At 37.1% G+C, this 25,833-nt stretch overlaps 1 protein-coding gene across 4 annotated transcripts in view; it reads right to left on the bottom strand.

Moving 5' to 3' along the window:
• PEX1 (peroxisomal biogenesis factor 1) overlaps positions 1-25,833 on the bottom strand; it is a 53,084-nt gene that overhangs the window by 17,939 nt on the left and 9,312 nt on the right. For all 4 annotated transcript variants that reach the window (XM_090287239.1, XM_090287238.1, XM_090287240.1 and 1 more), the window contains exons 7-16: positions 22,314-22,437; positions 21,989-22,092; positions 20,856-20,938; positions 19,537-19,669; positions 11,986-12,082; positions 10,636-10,806; positions 9,015-9,169; positions 6,609-6,798; positions 6,228-6,394; positions 5,039-5,173 (exon numbers count right to left, since the gene is read on the bottom strand). In XM_090287239.1, the coding sequence (XP_090143365.1) occupies positions 5,039-5,173; positions 6,228-6,394; positions 6,609-6,798; positions 9,015-9,169; positions 10,636-10,806; positions 11,986-12,082; positions 19,537-19,669; positions 20,856-20,938; positions 21,989-22,092; positions 22,314-22,437 (1,359 nt within the window). The remainder of the gene's footprint in view (positions 1-5,038; positions 5,174-6,227; positions 6,395-6,608; positions 6,799-9,014; positions 9,170-10,635; positions 10,807-11,985; positions 12,083-19,536; positions 19,670-20,855; positions 20,939-21,988; positions 22,093-22,313; positions 22,438-25,833) is intronic.

The following is a 25,833-nucleotide window of genomic DNA, read 5'->3' as shown; positions in this document are numbered from 1 at the left end:
GAACACTTATTTGTCCCCAGATAGTCTCATGGCCCATTGCTTTGTTTCATTTAGATCTATTACCAAATGCCACATCCTCAGAAAGGCCTTACCCAACAATTCCACCTATGACCTACTCAAGTGACTCTGCACCTAGCTCCTTATCCTGCTTGTCTTCCTAAAGAGCATCTACCACCACCTGATAGTGTATTACACACTGAATGTGTCTGTTTATTGTCTCTCACCATTAGCAGAATGCAAACTCCAAAAAGGCAGTTTTGTTCACTCCTGAATCCCCAGTGCCAGAAACAATGCCTGCCACATATTACGTACTGAGTAATTATTTGTTTAGTAATGTAATGAATGGTTTAAAAAGGGAAAATGTTTCATCTGTCTCAAATCTTTGGAGACTCCAAAAAATATGGATTGAGATGAATTATGATACTTTAATCAGCATCTTCTATTACTGAGACCAGTTTATTTGTACAGAAGTTGAAGAATATATAATCTAAAACAAACCTGACTACATGTAACAAAATCGATAATGAGGATAGTCTTTTAAATTGGGATCTTTAAAATATAACCTGAACAAGCCCTACAGTGATCTCCAGTGGAAAAATCATTACCTTGAAAAGACCAAATACTGATCAGGATATGTGACCAAAACAATCTAGGTTTTAGGTCCTTGCTTTTCAACACTTTGCATACTTCTTGTCAGTCCCTTCTTGCCTGCAGTTTCTTTTGAGAAATCAGCTGATTATTTTATGGGAACTCCCTTGTAGGTAACTAACTGCTTTTCTCTTGCTGCTTTTAAGATTCTCTCTTTATCTATAACCTTTGGCATTTTAATTTGACGTGTCTTGGTGTGGTCCTTTTTGGGTCTAGCTTGTTTCGGATCCTCTAATGCTTCCTGGACTTGTATGTCTATTTCCTTTGCCAAATTTGAGAAGTTTTCCTTCATTAATTTTTCACATAAGCTTTCAATTTCTTGCTCTTCCTCTTCTTCTGGCACCCCTATGATTCGGATATTGGCACGTTTAAAGTTGTCCCAGAGTATTCTTATTCTTTCCGCATTTTTTTGAATTTTAGTTTCTTTATTCTGTTCTGGTTGAATGTTTTATTTCTTCCTTATATTCCAAATTGTTTATTTCAACCCCAGCTTCCTTCCTTTCACTATTGGGTCCCTGTGAATCTTTCTTTATTTCATTAGTGTAGCTTTCATTTCTTCCCTTATGCTTTTGCAGTACTCAATGAGTTCTCTGAGCATCCTTACTTATCACCATTGTGTTGAACTCTGCATCTAATAGGTTGGCTATCTCCATTTTGTTTAGTTCTTTTTCTGGGGTTTGGTTCTGTTCTTTCATTTGGGCCATATTTCCTTGTCTCCTCAATTTGGCAGCCTCCCTGTGTTTGTTTCTGTGTATTAGGTAGACCTGCTTTGACTCCCTGTCATAGCGCACCTGTTAAATTGTATGGGGCGGAGCCTCACTTATTTGCTAGGAAAGGGCAATCCTCTTCACCCCTTTTTGGCTCTGTATGTGGAGGTGGGGCCAGAGAGGTGACAATGCCGCTGTCTGGCTGCTTGAGGCTTGCTTGGCACTTGCTCTCCTGTTTCTAGTCACTTCACCTTCTTCCCATATGCAACTGGCACCCTTCTAGCTGCTGCCCTGGTGATGGTTCCCAGAGTGGGCGGGTTTGCGTACATTCTAGCACCATGTGGGCCCTGAAGGACTCTCCTGAAAGACTATCAGTTTCTTCTGCCATCCCAACCCCCACTGTTTTTTATAGCCAGAAGTTATGGAGATTTATTTTCCCAGTGCTGGAACTGCAGGCTGTGCGGTCTGGCCTGGGGCTGGGATTGCTTGCCCCCAAGGTGTCCATTCCAATTTTTATCTACCACACATGAAAGTGGGACTGCCCATTCCACCGGCTGAAAGAAAGGTAGGCATTAACTCGATAGTAAATTACTAAACTGGCTTTCAGATTATAAATTAATCAAGTTACAATATATGCCTTAAATCTTATTAGTCTTTGGTAAACTAATATCGCCGGACATTAAAAATATAACTAAGGACTTCCGGCCAAGACGGAGGCTTAGACGGACACGCTCGGTCTCCCTCTACAACTAGAGAGGAATACAACTACTTCAAAACAAAAGATAACTAGAAATTCCAGAAAATAAAGCTACACGGAAGCCCAGCGTATGAAGTTATAAACCAGCGGCGCCCTTTGGGCAGGTAGGAAGAGCGTAAGTGGGTGGTGCTGTTTGCGGTCGCGCCAGGGACAGCGGCAGGGAGAACAATCCCAGCAGCAGGGAGAACAATCCCGGCTGCAGTTGAACCTCAGCAGCTTGCAACCCCAACGTTGGGGAAAGCAGCCACCACATCGCCTTGAATAGTGAGGCCCAGAGGGTGGGAGGATGGATCCCGGTCTCCTAGCGGAATAACTGTGTGAATCCATCTTGGACCCCTGCCCCCACACAAAGCGCCACAGGGCTGCGAAATAGGTTGCGGATAGGCGCCGGTCGCTGGGTTGTGACGACAAAGGGCCACGGCGCGGCAAAAAAGGTTGTGGATTGCCACCAGAGGCTGGGTCGTGACGAGTACACAGGCACTGCCCCCTATAGCCAGCCCAAGAAAACAAAACGCATCTGTCAAAATGAGGCAGACAACTATAGAAATCCCGGTGGCGCAGCTCACCAGGCAACAGATGAAGAACCTGACAGATGAACAAATAAGAAACCTGTCAGAGGCTCAGTTCAGGGCCATTGTTATCAGGTGGCTTACAAAATTAACAAAAGATCTGGAAAAAGATGAGAAAGAATCAAAAAACACTCATAATGAAAGGAACAAAACCACATACGAGACAGATGGTGAGGAAAAAAAATGCAGAGTTCATATCAACAAACCAGAACATAGAGAAGGAAAAAACAGTCAACCAGTGCAGAGAGAGGAAACGGGAAGCAAGGATGAGAGGATCAGAAACCTCTGGGACAGCTATAAAAGGCCCAACATAAGAATCATTGGTTTGCCAGAGGGCGAAGAAGATGAACTAGAAATTGAAAAATTAAGTGAAAATATAATAAAGCAGAACTTCCCAAACTTGGGGAAGGAAATAGACTTACAGGTCCAGGAAGCAGAGAGTTCCAAAAAAACTGGACCCAGGGAGAACCACTCCAAGACACATTATAAACAAAATGTCAAAAGTTAAAGATAAAGAGAGAATCTTAAAAGCAGCAAGAGAGAAGAAAAGAATTATGTACAAAGGGGTCCCAATTAGACTATCAGCTGACTTCTCAAGGGAGACCCTGCAGGCAAGAAGGGACTGGCAAGAAATATTCAAAGTAATGAAAATCCAAAACCTACAACCACGAATACTCTATCCAGTGAAATTGTCATTCAGAATAGAAGGGCAGAGAAAGTGTTTCCAGGACAAAATAAAACTGAAAGAGTTCATTAGATCCAAACCACTGTTATATGAGATGTTAAAGGGACTGGTTTAGAAAAAGGAGGATCAAAACTATGAAATCTAAAATGAAAACTGCATCACAAGAAACAACAACAGAAGCTAGGGAATTGAAACAAAGGCAAACTAAACAGGCAACGAGAGTGGAAAAAGAACTATAGGTATGGGGAACATATTGGGGGGAGGTCAACAGGGAGGGGGAACGGGGAGAGGGAGGGAGATGATATAGGAATTAAGGATCATGGTAGGAGGGAATGGAATAGACAGAGAGAGGTTGAGAAGAACTATATGCACAATTAATGGACATGGTCTAAAAGGGGGGGACAACTGGAGGGAGGGGGGCCACCGGGTGGAGGGGAGCAGAGGGAAGGGAAATTGGGACAAATGTAACATTATAATCAATAAAAGACATTTAAAAAATTAAAAAAAATAAAATAAAATACTCCAGTATGCCTAGCACCAAGCTAGGTGATTCATATAAAAAAAAAAATATATATATATATATATATACATATATATATATAACTAAGATATCATACCCCAGACTAGAAGACTATGAGGCATTCCTCATGGACTACAAGACATGCTAGCATGTCCCTTAATTACCACACTCACATTATATCTGAAAAACCTTAGACCTGGCGTGACACAAGTGAAGGTGAAATACAGCCAACAAATAACTGAGCCATAGGAACCTGGCTTCCTGCCTCAATGTGGTCTCTAGCTCCTGTTCTTCTAGGTTTTCTTCTCCCTCAGTATAGTGTGCTCTTTGATCTATTTATGTATAGTTCTATTTATAATGCATGAAGATTTGCCTTAAGAAGATAATAAGACCTACAAGAGCAGCGGCTCATTATTCAATATGCCTCACAGCTTTAACTAATAAGTGGATAACTGCTCTTACTAGCTTTCCAAATATGAGACTAACCCACATCAAGAAACATAATCGGTGTTGGCAAGAATGTGGAGCCACCTTCATACGTGCTGGTGAGAACATAAAATGGTGCAATCACTGTGAAAACAGTTTGGTGGTTCCTCAAAAAGTTACACATAGAATTACCATATCACCCAGCAATTATACTCCAAGGTATATATATTCAAGAGAAATGAAAGCATGTCTACACAGAAATCTGTCCACAATTTATAGCAGTATCATTTGTAATAGTCAAAAGGTGAAAACAACCCAAATGTCTACCGATGATGAACAGATAAACAAATTGTGCCATATCCATCCAATGGAATATCATTCAGGCACAGAAGGACTAAAGTATATGCTACATACTTGAATGAACGTCAAAAACATTATTCTAAGTGAAAGAAGCCAGACACAACAGATGACATATTTCATAATTCCTTTTATATGACTTGTCCAGAATAGGCAAATCCACAGAGACAGAAAGCAGATCAGTGGTTGCCCGGGGAAGGAGGAAATAGGGAATGGGATGGAAAAGTTTTGAAACTAGGAACAAGTGGTGGTTAACACAGCACTGTGACTGCATTAAATGCCACTGAATTGCACACATTTAAAATAGTTAATTGTTACATAAATTTTACCTCAATAAAAAAGAATTAAAAAGATAAATGCAAAACATACCTTGACACTAATAAAATTCATTCCACTCTCTCGTGCAATTACTCCAGCTAGTAAGGTTTTTCCTGTTCCAGGAGGACCATACAACAGCACACCTGTTCTCTGTCGTATGGGCAAGTTTGCAAATAATTCTGGGTACTGAAAAATACAAAAATATGACAAAGAGCTCAGGTCTAAAATAAATGACTAAGCAGCAGCCAAAGATCAATGTATAGAAAAAAATATTCAGATGGTGGTAACTGCCACCTTTATTAACAAAGCAATGATAGAAAGTAAAATTACTATTCAAAATAATAAATGAACTCAAAATAACTACCTTAGATTTTTCTCAGTTGGACCGTGGTACGCGTTTTACATAAAATCCATGTAGCATCTAATTTTTTCCATTTTTCCCTGTTTATCTGACATAAAAGTACTATATTTAACATTATAAAATTACTGCATTAAAAAAATAGAAGTCTCTAACAAGTACACTGCCTTCCACTTATATGGTTCATAGGCAAGGTATGACACCTATGTATATTCAAAGAAAGAGAAACAGTAAAAAAGTTCTGTAATGGTAATAGTAAAATCTCCCATCTAATTACACTAAGGTTCTTACTCGCCAATTTCTCTCCTCTTTGGCATGGGTCCTTGATCTCATGCCATGATCCTATGTCTCAGGTTTCCGATTCAGACACACTACTTGCTAGACTCAACCTTCTAATCTAAAGAGCAATCTACATTTGCCCCCTATATTCTGCCATCTGCCTGGTCTATGCTGCCTGATAATTCTGCCTTCCCAGGACTGACACCCAGAGTCTGGAAATCTGGCTTCACATCAGTTCTGTGACCTAGATGTCTCTTCTGCCTTCCAGCTTATTCCTACCTATCTCTGTTCAAATCCCAGCTGACAGCTCTTTTGCTTTAGTACAACCTGAATGTGTCAAGCAAAATATAAGAAATATGAAATTCACATTAAAATGTATTTACTGTAAATATCATCCAGCTTTCTTTATAAGTTTCTTATGGGCAAGGAGTACAACAAATACTTTAAAAATCTGTTAGCATACCAAAAACAGTGCTGGACATTTCTTTGGTAACTAAGTAAATAGCTATTGAATCAAGCTGAGATTGGGCAGGCCAACACATAAAGCTGAAGCCAATGACTCCACGGTTCTTCTGGGAGTACGTACTCGATCATTTTAAGTACCTTGGCTGGTAACTGGATAGTATCCATAAGTATCTGCCGAACTTCATGTAATCCACCAATCTTATCCCAGCCCAGGTCCTGAGGTTTATGCAGGTTGACATTTCGCAGAGATGCAGGAATAAATCCTTGGAGAGCCTTTTGGAAGTCCAGTGTTGTTAAAACTAATTCTGTTTTAAAATGAACAAAACAACTTTTGGTAGTCCTGTCTGTATATGAATTTTCAAAATAGTATGCCAACCATCTTAGCTGGCAATGCCAATTTTCTACTCAAATAACTACATATTTGAATACTAAAATGGAATATATTCTTGCCTTACTACAATTACACTTCCACATCATGGAATGAAGATTCCAAATTTTGGTTTTAATAGTAAAACGTACCTTCCTTGGTGGATATACTCTGATAAGAGAGACAAGAATGTATGGCTCGATCCACAAGCACTGTAAAATCTCTAGCCACAAACCCTTCAGTTTCTTTAGCTATATGTTGCAGGTCAAGATCAGTGAACTTGTTTATATCACAGTCCAGTTTATTTTTTATTACATTATGCAGAATTTCACATCTTTGTTCCTGAAGAAAAAACAAAATGCAAATTTCTATTTTTGCTCAGTTGTAAATTTTTGTACATATATTTTGAGAACTATCAGGCTGGCATGATCAAATTGTACATTTTATAATAATGAATTTTTCTTCAATTATACCTCAATAAGTTATTTTTAAAAATCACACTGATAAATGATTGCTATTTCTTTCTGCATTAAGAAGCCTTTTTAGTAAAGTCTGGCTCCTTTAAGAGTGTTGTTTTTTTTTTTGGTGTTCCTATAAAACTTATTTCTAAAAACATGTTCAGTGACCAATACCACTATACTACTATTATTCTATTTTTCTTAATCACAGGTATAATACTTTTACTCTTCAGTAACAGTTAATTAGCACAGGTTCTGGATATTTAGGGTAGATGCTAGGTAAGAATTTTAAGTTAAAATGTTCTTGCCAGTCCCAGATGAGCCATAGGTACTTGTGACACTGTGATTTATAATATGAAAGATATATATTTGGTCTTTGTCTCTGTTTCTGGCACTGATTTCCTAAAACTGAGAATTTCCTAAGTGATAAGAATGATAAAGGTGTCCTGATATTGTAATAACAAACTGGTTTCAATCACACCTGAGCTTATGTTAATGAGGTGACTTTTGGAAAGCACTTAAGGATGGAAGCTGGTTGCCAGGGGAATCAACCATAAACAGAGGGTTTAAACTTTCAGACCCAGCTTCTGACTTCCCAGTGGGAAGGCTGGAGGTTGAATCAGTTGGCAATGGCCAATAATTAATCAATTATGGCAATGTAATGAAGTCTCCAAAAAAAAAAAAAAAAAAAAAAAAAAAAAACTGAAGGAGGGCGTTCAGAGAGCTTCTGATTTGGTGAACCAGATGCTTCCATGTGCCAAGGTGCTGGGCCCCAAACTCCACAGGACAGAAGCTCTTTTGGGAGGACAGGACCTCACCCTATGAATCTCTTCATCTGGCTATTGATTCATATCCTTTAACATCCTTTGTAATAAACTGGTGGTCTAGTGAGTAAACTAGTTTCTGAATTGTGTGAGCTGTTCTAGCAAATTAATCGAACCCAAGGAGAGGGTTGTGGGAACCTCTGATTTACCTAGTCAGAAGCGCAGGTAACAACCTGGTCTTGAAATTGGTATCTGAAGTGGAGGGCTGTCTGGTGTGACTGAGCCCTTAACTGGTGGGATCTGACCCATCTCCAGGTAGATGGTGTTAGAATTGAGTTTAGTGTGGTGATTGTTGAGGGGAGGGGAGTAAAAGGGGACTAAAAGGTAATGTAAAAAAAATACAATCAAAATTAAATTAAAAAAATAGAAAAAGAATTGAGTTGAATTGTAGGACACCCAGCTTGTGTCCAAGAATTGCTTAGTGGTGTGAGGGAAAGACTAACATGTTGGAATTGGATGCTGGAATCACAGTGGGTACAGAATATTAGTGCTGGTAAAAAAAATTTTTTTTAAAGTTTAGTTAATCAAATTTTTAAAATACATTTATTTGCATTCTCACTGCTCTTTCTCATTTAAAAAAATGCTTAAAAAAGATAATTATGGTCCCAGCTAGTATGGCTCAGTTGTTTGGAGCATCGTCCCATGAACCAAACGGTCACCAGTTTGATTCCCGGTCAGGTCACATGGCTGGCTTGCAGTTTCACTTCCCTGGGGCACATACGGAAGGCAACCAATTGATGTTTGTTTCTCACCCTCTCTCTCTCCCTCCCTGCCCCTCTCTGTAAAATAAAAAACATTTAGAAAGAAAGGTAATTATGTGAAGTGATGAATGTCTTAAGATGACTATAGTAAATATTCACAATGTGTATCAAATCATCATGTTGTTAAATACAATTTTGTCAATTATACCTCAATAAGGCTGAAAAAATTCTAATTCCAATGATGTACAGATTTCACCAATGAAAAACTGAAGCAGTCCAGAATTTTTAGGGTTTTTGTTTCTTTTTAAATGGAATTTAAAAAAGAAAACTTTAGTTTAAAAAAAGAAGAAATGCTGCTTTCAAAAAAGCTATTTCCTCAGAAAGTACACAGTAACATTTCAGACAGTTATAATTGAAAATTGTTTCTAAGCACAATATGCACCAAATGCCAACTTTTAAAATATTCTTAAGATCATTAACATAAGCATAAGATTAAAGCCATAAATAATTAATAAAATTGAAAAATAATTTACATAAAGGATATATTTCAACAATCTTCACCAGCAGCATGTTACCTGATCAGGAGGTTGAATATGCTGGACACACTGAAATATGTGAATTCCTTGAGAAGAAACAAGTGAAGGATGTAGAGAATGTTGAGACTGGCTTGTGGCAATCAGTGCAACCAAACTTCCCATGGAAATAAATTCTTTCAAAATATCGTTCAAAGCTAGAATTAAGCAATATAGTGTAAAAGTTTAGTAAACATAAACATAAAAATTTTAAGTTATACATTCATTAAAATAATAACCTCAAGTCATGCTTTAAGGCAGAGTATGAATGGTTAGGTTCCTTCATACCCTTTAAAAATTAAATCTTTCATTCATTCATTCACTCATTTATCTATTAAGGACCTAACATTTTTGGCCAGGCTCCAAGCAATCTAGTGGAGGAGACATACGAGGCACTGTATACTCAGAACAATGCCTAGTGAGGTTCCTGACTTCTGGATCTTATAAAGTAAATGAAAAGGAGTCTCTGAAATAAATGTTATGGAAGGATGATAAATTTCCATATTGTATTGTTAATAAAGCAAAATACAGCTCATATTCCTGACTTCCTGAACAATCTCTTTCCACCCCAAGCCTTGCAAGTTTGGTCAGTATGAGGTCAAAACAGAACCAGGCATTAGTGGCATATATCTGAGTCCTGATTTAGACATGGGCAGTATTCCCTTAAACACTACACTACAACTCTTGTGAATGCTACAGGATTTAAAATGTGAGACTGACATTAGCGTATAATAACCGGAGCCATTGTGGTTGCATTTTGTATCTATTTTTGCTCCCAAGAACCTTGAGGCAGCTGAATGCTGCCCAATCCTCCAGTGCCCCTGCCTAGTCTTCTCCTTGAATTCTCAACTCCTGCCATGAATTATTCCGTAACACAGCATGATTCTTGTACCTCTGTACCTTTGCCTGTCAACACTTCCTTTGGAAGGTTCTTCATTAGCACGAAGCTGCTTCATGCTAATTTCTGCTCCTTCATCAAAATGCATCTCAATTATCAACTCCTCCAAGAAGCCTTCCCTGATAACTCCTCAACCCCTATACCACCCCCAATTTGGGGTATGTGCTCCCATAGTACCCTGTAGTACTCTTAAGTAGAGCATATTTCCCCACCTCCTAGTTGTGTCACCCTGATCAAATTACCTATTCTTTGAATTTCTATTTACCTACCTGTAAAACCAGAATATTTATATGTACAGTACAAAGCAATTCCATAGCCCAGAATGGGCACTCAACACACAGCAGCTGTCATTATTATTATCAATATTCTGAACTAAAATAGTCTGTTTACTTTTCTCTCCTCTTAGACTTTGAAAATCTAGACTGCGCACAAGTGTTAGACAAGCATTTGTCAAATGAACAAAGCAAGAGTAAATCTGTACAATTAAGCCATTTCTAATCAGTACAGGAGCATGAAAAGGCCCAAAAGGCTGATCATGAAGTTGCAGAATCTTCACAATGCTTATACTACCAATTTTGCAAATACAAAACAACTGTAGGAGGGTACCAGAAGCTCAAAAGCAATACATAACATAGACATATTCTATGAAGATAGCAGATTACCATTAAGACTAAAAACACCGCCTGATAAAAGGCCTGAAACCACTGAGAGGAGGGCCACCATTACCATGTGCCAGCCGCTGGCTCTGCAGCACCTCAGGACCATGCTCGTGTTCCGGGGGGGCAGGCAGGCTGACAATGAGATCGAGGTCGTCCAGCAGAACCACTGAAGGCTGCCTCCACACCGCCTCTGAGAAAGCCGCCTCTAGGGTTTTTTGTATGTTTTCAAGCCTTTTTCCTTAAGACAGAAGATATCAGGTGGTTTAATGTTATTTCAGGGTTGGGAAAGTTCAGGCTGACCTTTTGAAAGCATTAGAAAAGCTCACTATTGACTCAACTATGAAAATTTGATCCATATTTTGTTAATATACCAGTCATTATAATTTGTTAATCATTGACATGATTTCATTAATACCATGTCAAAGGACTAAGTACTGAATTTTATAAAACTAAAAAAAGAAATATGCTACCACAATTTCTGTATGGATGTATTTATCTATACCCAGCCTCCTTTCATATAGAATTTCAGATGGCTTACAACAACATAATAAAATGAAAGCAGGTTGGGGAAAATGTAAATGAAAACAAAGGATCAAGATTCAGAGAAACTCAAATACGAATGATCCTAGAGTTGCTATATTTGAATCATAAATTTGGCTTGAAACTTCCTGGTGAATTATAAAGTTTTAATTTTCAAAGACTAGAAAACATGCCAATTAATAAGCCAATGTAAAGAGTTCCTATTATTTAGCTCTAAAACAAAATTTTCACATGAGGCATCAAACAGTACTGAGAGATGGGTAATCTTGCAGAAACCACCTTAATAGCATATGAAATAGTGGGTTTTCCAAGGCTACTTCCTAGTCTCTTATTACATAGTAGATTTAAAAAAAAAACTGAAAGTAAAATGATGAGTTGGAATGATATGAAGTGGTAACCAAGGGAAAAAAAAGAACTACTCACAGTAAAATCTTTCCAATCATTTTCTTAATTGAATAGATAATAATGCTAAATAAAAACTTTTAAAAGCACAGACATGCACATGGTAAACTGTAATTCTCCTTTGTGCTGTTCACACTCACTCACTTCCCCTCCCCTGAAGTACTACTCTGCCAGTTTCCCATAGCAACTCAGGGATAATTTATACCCATTCGAGTATATTCTGAATTCTAACTGTCTCAGAGTGGCATTTCCAGTAATATGGTCTACAAAGAGTTCTGGCTAGAAAATAGGTCTCCATTAAATAGAGGGAGTTTTAAAAAATTCATTTAAACATTAGAAAAACAGCCAAAGACTTACAATTTCTAAGAAATTCCAAATTAGATATTTGTATTTATTAAGTCAACAGCATTAAGTAATAACATTTCTGTCTTTCCACCGAAAAAGGGAGTTGTGTAGAGTGTTACCACAGTCATACCTCGCAGCGCCTCACAGTCAACTATCTCCACATGGGCATCCAATACGTCAGATGCTTCTTTACAGACGGCCTTGGCTACAGTTGACTTTCCACTCCCCTACAAAACAATGCATAAGAACTCTCAATGTATTCAGTCACAGAAGTAGTTTCTGTCCCTGTGGCAACTACAAAGATTAAGCCTCATCGAGCGAATATACACTATATGTTACATAACAATGATATCTCAACAAACCTCCGATGAGGGGGAACCCCACACCCCTGGAACTCCAGCATCACATTACAGTGAGTGACATTTAACATAAAGTAAACAAACAGGAAGGAGCAGAAATCTGGACTCGAGAAGTTGTAAGAGAGCACTGCAGGATGAGTGGGGAAAAAACTATTTCTTAACATGCCAGTCTAGCCAAGAAAACACATAACAATCCACAAGAAACCAGGAGGTTCCAGCTCCCTAGCCTTAACAGCAAGACTGAAGTATTATGTAACTATGGTCAAGGTTAACAGATGACAACACGATCTCAGGAACATAACCACCATTGAAAGGGGCAGTTCCCCACCCTAACTCCAAAATCGACTTTTACTAATACTAAAAATAATAAATTGCTTTGGAAAAAAGTAAAAAGATAAATAAAAGTACACACCAATTTAGCTGCTGTGTGAGATATGCAGGGGTTACTAAAATGGGACTTTTCTTTTCAGCTGCTGGGAACTGGATGTATCCTATGTTAGTTATAGTGCCTACATGGCAAATAAACGTCTGATTTGTTTTTTACAAGTTCTTAGTTAAAACAATCACTAATAAAATCTTTTATCTTTAAAAACAGGAATGCTTCATTATTTGTTACGAGAAGGGAATAATATGATATATTCTAGATAAATGAAACTTACTCCTATTTAACTTCAATTATTTTTAATGGAAAAATATTACCAACTTCTTTATTACCTTAAATTAACTGTAACTTTAATTCAGTTTCTTGGTGACTTACAATGTAACCTGACCACCAATTAGTGTACTGTACTATGGAGCCTGCAGAAATCATTAAGGTCGGTAGAACCATTTAATATTAAATTGAACAACTCCAGATTATTTAGGGTTTTGATCCAATGTGCACTTTTATTTTTCAAGTAAAGTTTAATTTTTCCTGATTATAAAATAATTTGTAAAAATACATAATATTCTATTCCAGTCAAGATGGAGGTGTAGATAAGGGCGGCTCACCTCCTCACACAACCACAGCAAAATTACACCTAAAATATAGAATAACTATCATTCAGAACCATCAGAAAATCGAGCTATATGGATGTGCGACAACTAAGGAATTAAAGAAACCACATTTATTCAGATGGGTAGGAAGGACAGAGGGGTAGAGACACAGAACGAGCTGGCCCCAAATCCACATGTGGTGGATATAAAATGGAGGGATATCTCAGGAGCAAGGGATCCCAGCCACACACCAGACCACCCAGCCCAGGGTTCCAGTGCCAGGAAAACAAGTCCCCATAAGTTCTGGCTATAAAAACCAGTGGGGGCTGGAGTGGCAGAAGAAACTATAGGATTCTCAGGCCTCTTCTCTTAAAGGGCCTTGCACTCAGACTCACTCCCTCTGTGTTCCAGCACCAGGACAGCAGCTTGAAGGGCACCAGTGGCATATGGAGAGACACTAAAGTGTCTGGTATCAGGGCCTCCTCTCAGACAGAACTGAAGACAGCAGCCACTGTACCTGTTCTGAGCCCTCCCACAAAGAGTCACAGTGCAGTGCCTCCATATCTGAGTCTCCTTCACCTGGTTCACAAGATAAGCCTTGCCCTGATTATTACCTAAGGGTCTGCCCCATTCAACTTGCAGGTCCACCCATGCAACCCTTCCACTCTGGTTAACAGTGGCTTTTCCCTGTGAAGGGCTAGGCTGGGCGCAGGCTCAGACCTGGCTAAATCTGCTCAAACAACAGCTGAGCGCAGCCCCGTACCTCTCACTGAGTGGCCCCAGGCCCGGCACTAGCAGCAGCCATCAGCAGATCGCTTTATAGCTTACACCATGGGGCCCCAGACAGAACACAGGGAGGCTCAAGTTGGCCTGCACCACCTGGGAAACCCCAGAGCCTGTGCACCCAGTGGGCAGCTACAGATCATGTTGCCCAAGTCAGAGCACCACCCAACCACCTGCACAAGCCACAGAGGGAAGTGGTAGCTGGCCAGGGGTCGCAGTCAGTCCTACCAGCTGTCTGGACTGGGTAACGCCCCCCCCACCCCCCATTGACCTGCTGACAGCAATCAAGACGCATCTACAAGAGAAGAGAGTACTCAGCCCACACAAAGGGGGCACCCTGAGTCCCCAGCTTGGGAAATAGGGGAGGCTGTGCCACTGGACCCTACTGGACACCTACTACTTTAGGCTATGCTACCAATGAAAGAATAAAGCCAGCACCATTTGCTATTGTGGCGCCATTTGCTGAGCAGGCCTATGACTGTGTTGAATATAACTGCCATTTTATTCTTCTGAGCGTACGTCCTCAGGACTAGAAAATCCTGAAAAGCAAGAACAGAATGTGATGAACCAGCCCCCATATAGGCAGAAGATAACATTGGAGCAAACTGCAGCTTATGCAACACTGCCTGAAACCTCCTGTGTTGCAACAACACCAACAGTCCAGGGGGCACAAACAGTAACTCCCTCACCCTTTTATAATCCAATAAAAGCTCAAAGCCTCAACCCCTCAGTGCTGGTACATATCTCTGCACGTAGCCCTTTCCCTCTCTTGGGAAAGTAAAATAAAAACTTTGCTCTCTGTACTTTCTTCTCTTTATGAACTCTTTCACAGCCCACGTCACCAACCACCCTAACCACCAAGAAACAGAGTCAAAGCAGCTTTACCTAATATATAGAAACAAACACAGGCAGGCTGCCAAAATGAGACAAAGAAATATGGCCCACATGAAAGAATATAACAAAACTCCAGAAAAAGAACTAAACAAAATGGAGATAAGCAATCTGGCACGTGCAGAGTTCAAAACACTGGTGATCAGGATGCTGAAGGAACTCAGTGGGTACTTCAACAGCATAAAAAGGCCCAGCCAGAAATGAAGGATATACTAACTGAAATAAACAACGATTTACAGGGAATCAACAGCAGAGTGGATGAAGCCAAGAAGCAGATCATTGATTTGGAACAAAAAGAAGGAAAAGACATCCAATCAGTGCAGCAAGAAGAAAAAAAGAGTCCTCCAAAATAAGGATAGTGTAAGAAGCCTCTGGGACAACTTCAAACATACCAACATTCACATCATAGGGGTGCCAGAAAGAGAAGAGGAAGAGTAAGAAATTGAAAACCTATTTGAAAACATAATAAAAGAAAATGTCCCTAATTTGATTATGAAAATAGACATACAAGTCCAGGAAGCACAGAGCCCCAAACAAGATGGATGTAAAAAGGACCACATCAAGACACATCACAATTAAAATACCAAAGGTTAAAGACAGAGAATCTTAAAAGCAGCAAGAGAAAAGCAGAGAGTTACCTACAGGGGAGTTCCCATATGACTCTCAGCTGATTTCTCAAAAGAAACTTTGTAGGCTAGAAGGGACTGGCAAGAAGTGTCCACTGATGAAAAGCAAGGACCTACAACCACAACTACTCTATCCATCAAAGCTATCATTTGAAATGGAAGGGCAGATAAAGTGCTTCCCAGACAAGGTAAAGCTAAAGGAGTTCATCATCACCAAGCCCTTATTATATGAAATGTTAAAGGGACTTACTTAAGATAAAGAAGATTAAAACTATGAACATTAAAACGACAATAAATACATAACTACCAACAATTGAATCTAAAAAACAAACTAAGCAAACAAGCAGAACAGAAACAGAATCATAGATATGGAGAACATTGGGATGGGGGCCAGGCGGGAGGCCTGTCTGGGGGAATTGGGGGCAAAGGTGAAGGGATTAAGAAGTACAAATTAGTAGGTACAGAATAGGCAGGGCAGATGTTAATGGCAAGTACAGTAGGCCCTCTCTATACTGCGGTTCACGTATCACGGCCTCAATGTATCGCGGGATTTTTTTTTTTAATTCATTTTTATTAATTTTTTAAAATAATTTTAAAAATATTTTATTTATTTACCTTTAGAGTGAGGGGAAGAGAGAGAGAGGATGGAGAGAAACATCAATATGTGGTTGCCTCTCATATGTCCCCAACCAGGGACCTGGCCCGCAACCCAGGCATGTGCCCTGACTGGGAGTCAAATCAGCAACCTTTTGGTTTGCAGGCTGGAGCTCAATCCACTGAGCCACACCAGCGAGGGCTAAAATATGATATTTAATTATTTATCACGGATATTTGCTATATCACGGGATTTTGCGGTATTGTATACGTATGTTGTTAAAGTTATGTAGGTTTAAGAGTGCAGAATATATGTAAGGCTCCTACTTCGCAGAGGGGTCTAGAACATAATACTCACGATAAGTGAGGGAATACTGTATAGGAAATGGAGTTGCTGAAGAACTTATATTCATGACCCATGGACATGAACAAAGGAAGGGGGATCACTGGAGGAAGTGGGCGTTGCTGGGTGGAGAGGTCAAAAGAGGAAAAATTGGGACAACTGTAATAGCATAATCAATAAAAATACATAATAATTGTAAATACTGAGTAGAGAAAGGTAAAAATCTGTAATCATCCCACTGCAGAGAAGTAACCTCTGTCAATCATTTTCATGTATTATTCCTACAGGCACTCCACATACATCTTATGCAAATTTAGAAATACAGGATGACAGTATTCATGCGGGTTTACAGTAAACCACTGTCCTCTTTATCAACAAATAAGAAGCTGAGTCTGCTCCCTAGTCCAAGGCCACTGTGGGGCATATTGGACCGTAACATTCGAAAAGCCCCTTCCTAAGTGTCTATTCAGCTTCCAATTTTTAACTATTAAAAGTGAAGCTAAAATAAACATACATATACATATAAGTTACTTATTTGTCAGACTATACCTTTAGAATAATTTCTAGAAGTGGAATTACTACATCAAAACCTTTTTTGTTGTTTTTACATATTTTAAATTTTGCTATGTATTGCTATAGTGCCCCCCAGAAAGGCTAAACACTGGTAGGTTTTTATAGTTCTTTTAATATACATTGGTTTCCTCCCTCTGTCATTTCAGACATTAGTAATCTATGTTTTCTCTCTTTTACAGGTGCTTTACTTAATAACAATCCATTTGATTTATAATTTGTGCACTTTGTTCTTTGAGTGCTCCGTTTCACCTTAAAAATTTTAAACATGTAAAAATAAAATAATGGAAATTTCATCATGGCCTCTTATGACAAATTAAAAATTCTTTTTTTTTTTCCCCAGCTTTATTGGGCTGTAATTGTCATATAAAGATTCTGGGTAAGTTTAAGGTATACAACATAATGATCTGATATGCTTAGATACTGCAAACTGACCATCACAATAGTTAATTAAATGCCTCCATCACCTCACATTATTACCATTTCTTTTTTGTGGTGATAACATTTAAGATCTACTCTCTTAGCAACTTTTAGGTATACAATACAGTTAACTATGATCACCATGCTGCACATCAAATCATCTCTTTTTTCTTAGCTTGGCTAGAAGCTTATCAATTTCATTGATCTTTTCAGAAAACCAGATTTTGATTTCATGTATTTTCTCCATTGATTACCTGTTTTCAATTCACTGATTTCTGCTCTAATTCTTATTATTAGGTTGGCTCAAAAGTCTGTTCAGTTTTTTTCTGTAAAATAAAAGACACAGTTTTCATTTTCCCCAATAATATTAATGATTTGACTATTTTGAGTATGTCAGCTATCTCCCACTATTGGCTTCTAGTGGGTAGAGGCCAGAGGTGCTGCTAAACATCTTCCGATGCATAAGACAGCCCCACTGCAAAGAATTATTTGGCCAAAATATCAATAGTACCAAGAAACTTTGCAAACCACTTCTGACATGTTCACTCCGTCACAGCACCTTCTCTATACTCTGCACAAATCTTTGTTGCGTTTCAGTTGTGTTTTTCCTTTCTTGAAATAATAAAGCATAATATGTCGGAAATTTCACTTATTTTCTTCCATCTTCAGTATTAGAATGGCTACATAAAAATTCAACAATTTTGATGAGTTTGTTTTTAATGCACACTGATATGATAGCTTCACAATACAATCTAACAAAATTGCCTCAAAAGAAGTTAAAGCAACTAAGCACTACTAGAGTCACTGAGCAGAAAAAACAACTTTTTGGCCAACCCAGTGTTTCTTTTCATCTGCTTACATTGGATTTAATTTGTTCTTCCTTTTCTAGTTTCCCAATGTGGAAACTTAGATTATTGGAGTAGCTGCTACATACTACCTTTTTTGACAATAAAAATCAGAAGAAAGCAACTGGGCTAGTAACAGGAAAATAAAGTTATTATGTTGGAGTTAAAAGTGAACAGAAATTTTAAGCCTTAAAATTTTGAATTGAAAGAAAGCACAAAGAAGCCCTGGCCAGTTGGCTCAATTGGTTAGAGCATTGTCCCCATGCTCCAAGGTTGCGTGTTCATTCCCTGGCCAGGGCACATACAAGATACAATAAACAGCCAATTAATGCAACAGTAAGTGGAACAACAAAGCGATGTCCCCCTCAGTCCCCCTTCCTCTCTCCCTCTCTCTAAAATCAATAAAAATTTAAAAAGCACAGAGACTCACAAAGACTACACTATACCCCTGGCAACAATACTGTTAGTAGAGAATAAAACTGTAAGCCCTTTAAAAGGTCAGGTAAGCTCCAGCAAGACTTGAAAAAGAGAGAAGACACAAATCACCAATATCAGGAAACAGGACTTCACAACAGATTCCACAGTCATTCAAAAGATACTAATAAAACATTACAAACAATTTTATGCTCATAAATTTGACAACTTAGAAAAAATAGAACAACTCCTCAAAAACTACAAACTACCAAATGTCTGCCAAGATAAAATAGACAAATAAGGAAATCAACTTTATAATTAAAAAGTTAACAATAAAAAAATCTCCAGGCCCAGATGATTTCACTTTTACCATCGAAAGAAGAGTGAATACCAATTTTATACAATCTCTGCCAGAAAGCAGAACAGTAGGGAACACCTCTCAGCTCATTATCACCCTGAGAGTAAAACCGACAGCACAGAATCAGAAACTATAGGCTAGTATCTCTCATGAACTTAAATGCAAAAACCTTCAACAGAATATTAGCAAAATGAACTTAGCAATGTGTAAAAAGAATAAAGCTGGTTCAACATTTAAAAATCAATCAACCTTATCACCACACTCTATCAATATCCTAGAAAACAGAAGTTATACAATTGTATGCACTGATACAGAAAAAACACAGGGGTGCATCACCTGATTCATCACCACTTTCCCAATATCTAATAGGCACTCAAAAATATTAGTGTACTGTATCAATGTTTTCCACATCCTGTATTAACAACCCTATATAACATGATCAAAACTCAGAGAGGAATGAAATGTTATTAGTTAATGAAAATGAGCACATTGTCACCTCATACCTTTCCTCCTGTGAGTAAAAGGGCTCCGTTCCTAAGTCCTGCCACAAGAGACATTAGCTGCTGAGACAAAGGGCGTCCCAGGAGGCTATGAGTGATGTGCTCCATGGAGGATCCAGCTAAGGAATTCACTCCTCTGCAAAATATGTAAATTGTTGCATAATAAAACACTGAAGCAGAGCAGAAGCTAGCTATAAAAATGCATGAAACTTTCCTTCCCAGACTAATGATTTTTAAAAGAGTAAAATCTTAGAAACTCTTCCTTACTTGAAAGTATATCGAATTAATGCCAAATCTGAGTCACAGCTTTACAACTAGTTTTTTCCTTTCAAACATGTGCAATACTAAAAGTGTGTCCAACTAGGACTCCTTAAGGAATCTGTGTTAACATATACAAACAACTCCTTCAAAATTATTTTGCTTGGTAATCAGCATAATCATAAATGGGTGCTTTTAAAAATTATTTTAATTTTTTTGCCTTTTTAAAATTAAATGGGTGCCTTTAAAAAGTTAGGATAATTGAAGACTTATATCCTCTTAAAAAATCGCCTTTGAAATACAGTTGTAATCTGTAGTTCATACAAACATGAACTTCAACCTATTTCCTGGCTCTGATTGCCAATTTACTTCTCTTAATATCAGAAATTTCTAAAATTAGAGTCTGAATTAAAGAGATTTTACTTTATACAAGAATATTATGCTGTATTTAAGTATTGTTACTTTATGGTTTAATTTTTAAAATAAAACACAGACTATACTGTTACAGGAAGTCAAATCACTACTACTACATCTCTAATAGCCTCTGTGAGAATTCTAAGAGGTAATGTTACATGACATTTCATACTGTATAAGAGATACAAAAAATTAAGAGGTTCTTTCAGATTTGTTTGTCTAAAAGTTGGGGAAAACACAAATAATCCCAATTAATACATTAATAAGATACTGTAGAAACAACTTAATTTGAAGTATTTTTTAATTCAAGTAATGATTTTAGATTTAACTTTTCAAATAAGTGTATCAGCTCTAAGAATTACTATTTTATTCAAGACATATGATCAGTTCAAATCTAATTGATTTCTTCTCACAAATCAAATCTCAAAGTAATATTTCTAATAAGCTTCAGACTTTGTTATCTAAGACAAGGCAAACTACTAAGCTAGATGTGAAAACAGAAACAAGCCTTGAAATAGTATCTACTAATAATGCATTAGTAAGATTATCCAATGACATTAACCTCTACTTTAATAGTTACACATGGAAACCATGCCAAAGATAATGTCGAACAAGTCTCTAAACATGCTAGTTTGGCCATAACTTCTTACCCCAAGTGGTTCAGCTTTAAGAAAGGAAGAATAAAGTCAATTTCCTCACTGTTTTCTTCTTTTAGCACAGGATCCAGAAGGACCTATAGGAGCAAGGAAAAATGAATTTTACACTTCAAAGTTGTATCTTTTGCCTGTTCTTCTTGGGTCCCAGAAAACTGAATTGCTTGCTGATTGTTACACCACAGAGAAAAGATGTAGTGTGCATGCAAGATCATTACATAAAATAGCCTTGACAATAACAATTTACTCATCTGAGGAACACAAATATTTATGGTCAACGAGCAATAAAGAATATCATCTCTTTAATGCATTTTATAGATCTATCTGTATTTGCAGTTTGATTTTGTCACACATTCTTTGCACAAGTCTTACATTTGTATTTTCCCTGAATGGTATTCCTTCAATTAAATTTTAAAAGTAGAAAAACAGTGTCTAGTTCCAAACCACTGATATTCTAAGTGACTAGAGCATCTTCAATTTTACAATGACAAGAGTAAATATCCTAACTAAAACATCAGATTCTAAAATAACCACTTTTGGCCCTGGCCAGGTAGCTCAGATGGTTGTTAGAGCATTGTCATCCTGACACACTAAAATTGTGGGTTCAATCCCAGGTCAGGGCACACGCAGGTCAACCAATGAATGCATGGGGGAACAACAAATTGATGTTTCTCTCTCAAATCAATTAAAAAAAATAAAATAACCATTTAAAAAATACTTCTGGAAGAAAAGTGATATAATATTTATAAAGAGTTGAGAATGTAAGAACTGACAAAATAATACAAGTTGTGCAGCAAAACTGCAAGTAAAAATCTGAATTTTAAAACTCAAACTGCTGAAGCTAAGTTTTCCTTTGTTTCAATACAGAAAAGAAGTTTAAATCATGATCCATTCACCTGAAACTTAACTGTGCTGAGGCATTAACTTTAAATTTAGATAAATCAACAATTTGTTCAGGTATGTTAAAGACATTTATAGAATAAAATATTTTAAATCAAGTTATTCCTTACTCTTATCATTTGAGTTTCTACTACACTTGGAATGCAAGGTACTACTGGTAAATTCGTCCTTTATTATCAATCACATCTGACAAATATTATGTCACTGAATATTCAATAGCATGTAATTACTTGTATTGTGATCTTCTGCAGAAGACTGGTACTCAACAGAAAAATATTTTTTTCTTTTTCTTTTTCCCAAGAATGAACTATATTCAGAGAAAACTCCTTCACCCCTATTGAAAAGAAAGCAATAAATGAATAGTACTGAAACTGAGACAAAATTTTAAGATTTTAAATATCAGATTTATTTAAATTAAAAAAAGGCATCCTTCAGTATATAAAATGTTTAATTATCACTCTTATGTTTCCTGTTCACACATGTCGCAGTTGGAAAAGCAATGGAAAATTTTATGACTTCAATAGAAAAAATATCCAAATAACAAAATTTACACACCATCTTTAATTTCCAGCTTAATATATTCTTCCTCTGATATTATCAAAGGAAGTGTGGTCGTAGAAGACTGTTGTAGCCATGAATAGAACACAGTTCTTATGTTTTCTTCAGTAACATCTTTAGGCTGCCAAAGAAAATGAAAGAAGAGTAATAAATTATCCTCATACCCGACCTTAACCTTAATGTCCTTATTTTAACACCTTATCTTGCTAATAAACTGTAAACCTTACTGAACAAAGCCAGGAAGATATTCACATTCTATTGGTGTAGATTTAGGATTTGACATTACAGTCAGTACGATGAGTGTGCAATGTAACCTGAAGAAACGTTACAAGGTGGCAACGTTTTAAACTTTTTCTCTATGCCCAGTGACACACATGCCATAATTTGGCTCACTAGATAACCATTCCAACCCCATTCGCTCTTGCCTCTCCCTACTATAGAGGTAGGAAAGCAAACTCTTAGCTTGGATGCCTAGCTTAGAGGTGGGACTGGTGTGTGGGGTGTGTGCACACTTGTGCATGTGGCTGGACTCTGGTCAATAGCATGCAATCAGCAATCCTTGGGAAGGGCTTCTGCTCCTAATTAAACAGTAGGGAAACCTAGTAAGGAAAAGGCTTTGGCCTTGTGCCTTTCCTTCTGCTGCCTGGAATGTAGATGTGATGCCTACCAGTACAGCAAATACCTTGCTTCTAAGAGGAAGAAAGTCACAGGCTAAGAACGGCAAAAGAGGAAGACCAAAGCAGACTAGATGCTTGATGACATGGTTTAACAATCTAGAACTCCTCTAAATGTCTCTGTACATGAGAAAAATAAACTCTTTATATATTCAACTCACTTTGTTTTCCTTTTTTGTTAAGCTTGCTGCAGTGCTGATTTACTCAACAAGTACTGTGTTAATAAATTGTTCAAAAGGTATGAAGAAATTCTGAGAAAAACACTGCTAATTTTAAGGCTCTTTAATTAAAATGTCAGTTTTAAAAACCTATTTGAAATTAAAAATAACAAACTCACATAGGAAAGATGATTAATATCTGCCTAAAAAAATAAAACCTCTATTCTACCATTTCTCTACTGGTATATTATCTCTCTTCATCCAAAGTCAAGCATTTACCTGCTGATTAAGATCTGTTCAAAACTTGACCACCACCAAAAAGTCTAAACTAAGAAAAGATATCCCTTTCCCATTCTTAAGTATTACACAAATAGTTACTTCTTTGGATGTTATTGGGCAATGAGATCAGAGGCCTAAACAAAGTCATAAAATAAAAATGAGAACTATTTAAAAGCAAGACTTTCGGAAACAGAAAATAACTCACAGTTCCTCTAGAATCAAAGATCTTTATGTTCCAAGTGATATAATCATAGCCCAGAGAGACCTGCCAGGGTCATAAAGCTTCCACTAAATACGCAACTTAGGGTAAGAAAAGCATTTTGTAGTAATATCCCATTACTGAGCAAAAAAAAAAAAATCTCATGATCAGTGGCTAATGATTTTCATACATAAGAGATCTAACTTTTGAAAAATACCAAGGTCAATAACCAAGAAGTTAAAACAAAACTACCTGAATCACTGTGTACTGTTGAGCCAATGTGTTAAATGCTCAGTTACATACTGTTATGGAAATGGCATTTATTCTATTTGTTTTCCTCTTCTCCAGTCACATAATATAAGCTATCTTATCTGGGGTTTCATCAGCCAGAAAATTCTGTTAAATTGATTCTTCCATGACATAACGACCATCATGATCCTGAGGATCCCAAAGTACCATCTGAATTAACAGAGAAGGAATTTTCTAAACATATTGGGTAGACCAAGAAGTTTATTAGGTTTTTTCTATAAAATGGGTCTAGTAGCATTTAGTTGTCTTGAACTTCATTCCAAACAATTGTTAGATTGTATTGTGGCAGCTGTCATATCCGCGTGTGTTTAAAAAACACTTATCAAAATTGGTGAATTTTTGTGTAGTCATTTTAATATTGAAGACGGAAGAAAATATGAAATATTTTTGGCATATCATGCTTTATTATTTCAAGAGAAGTAAAAAGGCAACTGAAATGCAAAAAATTTGTGCAGTGTATGGAGAAGGTGCTATGATTGATCAAATGTGTCAAAAGTGGTTTGCAAAGTTTTGTGCTGGAGATTTCTTGCCAGACAATGCTTCACAGTCAGGTAGACCAGTTGAAGTTAATAGTGATTAAATTGAGACATTAATTGAGAATAGTCAACGTTATTCCAGGCGCAAGATAGCCAATGTACTCAAAATATTCAAATTAATAATTATTGGTAAAAATGAAAAATATGTCATTTATTTTATGGACAAAAACCATATGGACTTTTTGGTCAACCCAATAATACAATAATTTTCCTGCATTATAAATCTCTGAGAACTGATAACCCAAATTGGTAGAGATGACAATACTCTATTAAAAAAGATTTTACAATTAAGTTCAACACCTCATTTTCTGACAACACCAGTTTCTAAAAAATTGACAGAGTAGCAAAGTAAAGCAGTCTAGCACTCTTTTAGGTCGCAATATTGATACGAAAGCAACATGGGAGAAAATTTTTTAAATTAGGTTAATTGTGGCAAAAATATCAACTTTTTAAAAGCCAAAATTCTCTATATTTGTATTGGCACAATATATTTTATAATAAGTGCACTGCTTATTGAAGACTTCTTGGTTTCTCAAAAAGTTACAGATAATTACCATATGCTCTAATAATTCAATTCCTAGGTACATACCAAAAGAATGGGAAGCAGGGACTCAGATACTTGTACACCAACATTCATAGCAGCATTATTCACAATAGTCAAAAAATTGGGATCAACACAAATGTCCATCAATTGATCAACAGATAAACCAAATATGGTATATATATAACATGGAATATTATTCAGCTGTTAAAAAGTGACGAAGTTCTGAAATATGCTACCACATAAATGAAACTTAAAAACATGTTAAGGGATTCGATTCCCAGTCAGGGCACATCACTAGGTTGCATGTCAGGTCCCCATTTAGGGGCATGAGTGAGAGGCAATCACACAGTGATGTTTCTCTCCCTCTCTTTCTCCTTTCCCCTCTCTGTAAAAATAAAATAAATAAACAAACAAATAAATAATTTTTAAAAAATTAAAAAACAAAACATGGTAAGGGAAATAAGCCAGACACAAAGGACAAATATTGTATTATTCCATTTATATGTATATCTGAAATAAGCAAATTCATAGAGACTATAAATTAGAGGTTACCAGGATCTGGGGAAGTTGAGAGTAGGGAGTTATTCCTTAATGAGCACAGAATTTCTGTTGGAGTGATGAAACAGTTTTAGAAATAGATAGCGATGATAGTTGTACAACATTATGAATGGAATTAATGCCAATTAATTGTACACCTAACAAAAGTTAAAACAACATTTTTGTTACACATATTTTACTACAGTAAAGGGAAAAAAATACTTCTTTGCCCTTCTAGTAAAAAGGAGTAAACACATTATTACTTAGCTAAAGCAACTAGA

This window comes from Furipterus horrens, unplaced genomic scaffold (assembly GCF_987537825.1).
Source record: "Furipterus horrens unplaced genomic scaffold, mFurHor1.1.pri manual_scaffold_9, whole genome shotgun sequence".
Classification (NCBI taxonomy): domain Eukaryota; kingdom Metazoa; phylum Chordata; class Mammalia; order Chiroptera; family Furipteridae; genus Furipterus; species Furipterus horrens.
Note: the sequence above shows the minus strand (reverse complement) of the source record. Positions and strands in the feature narration are given on the sequence as shown.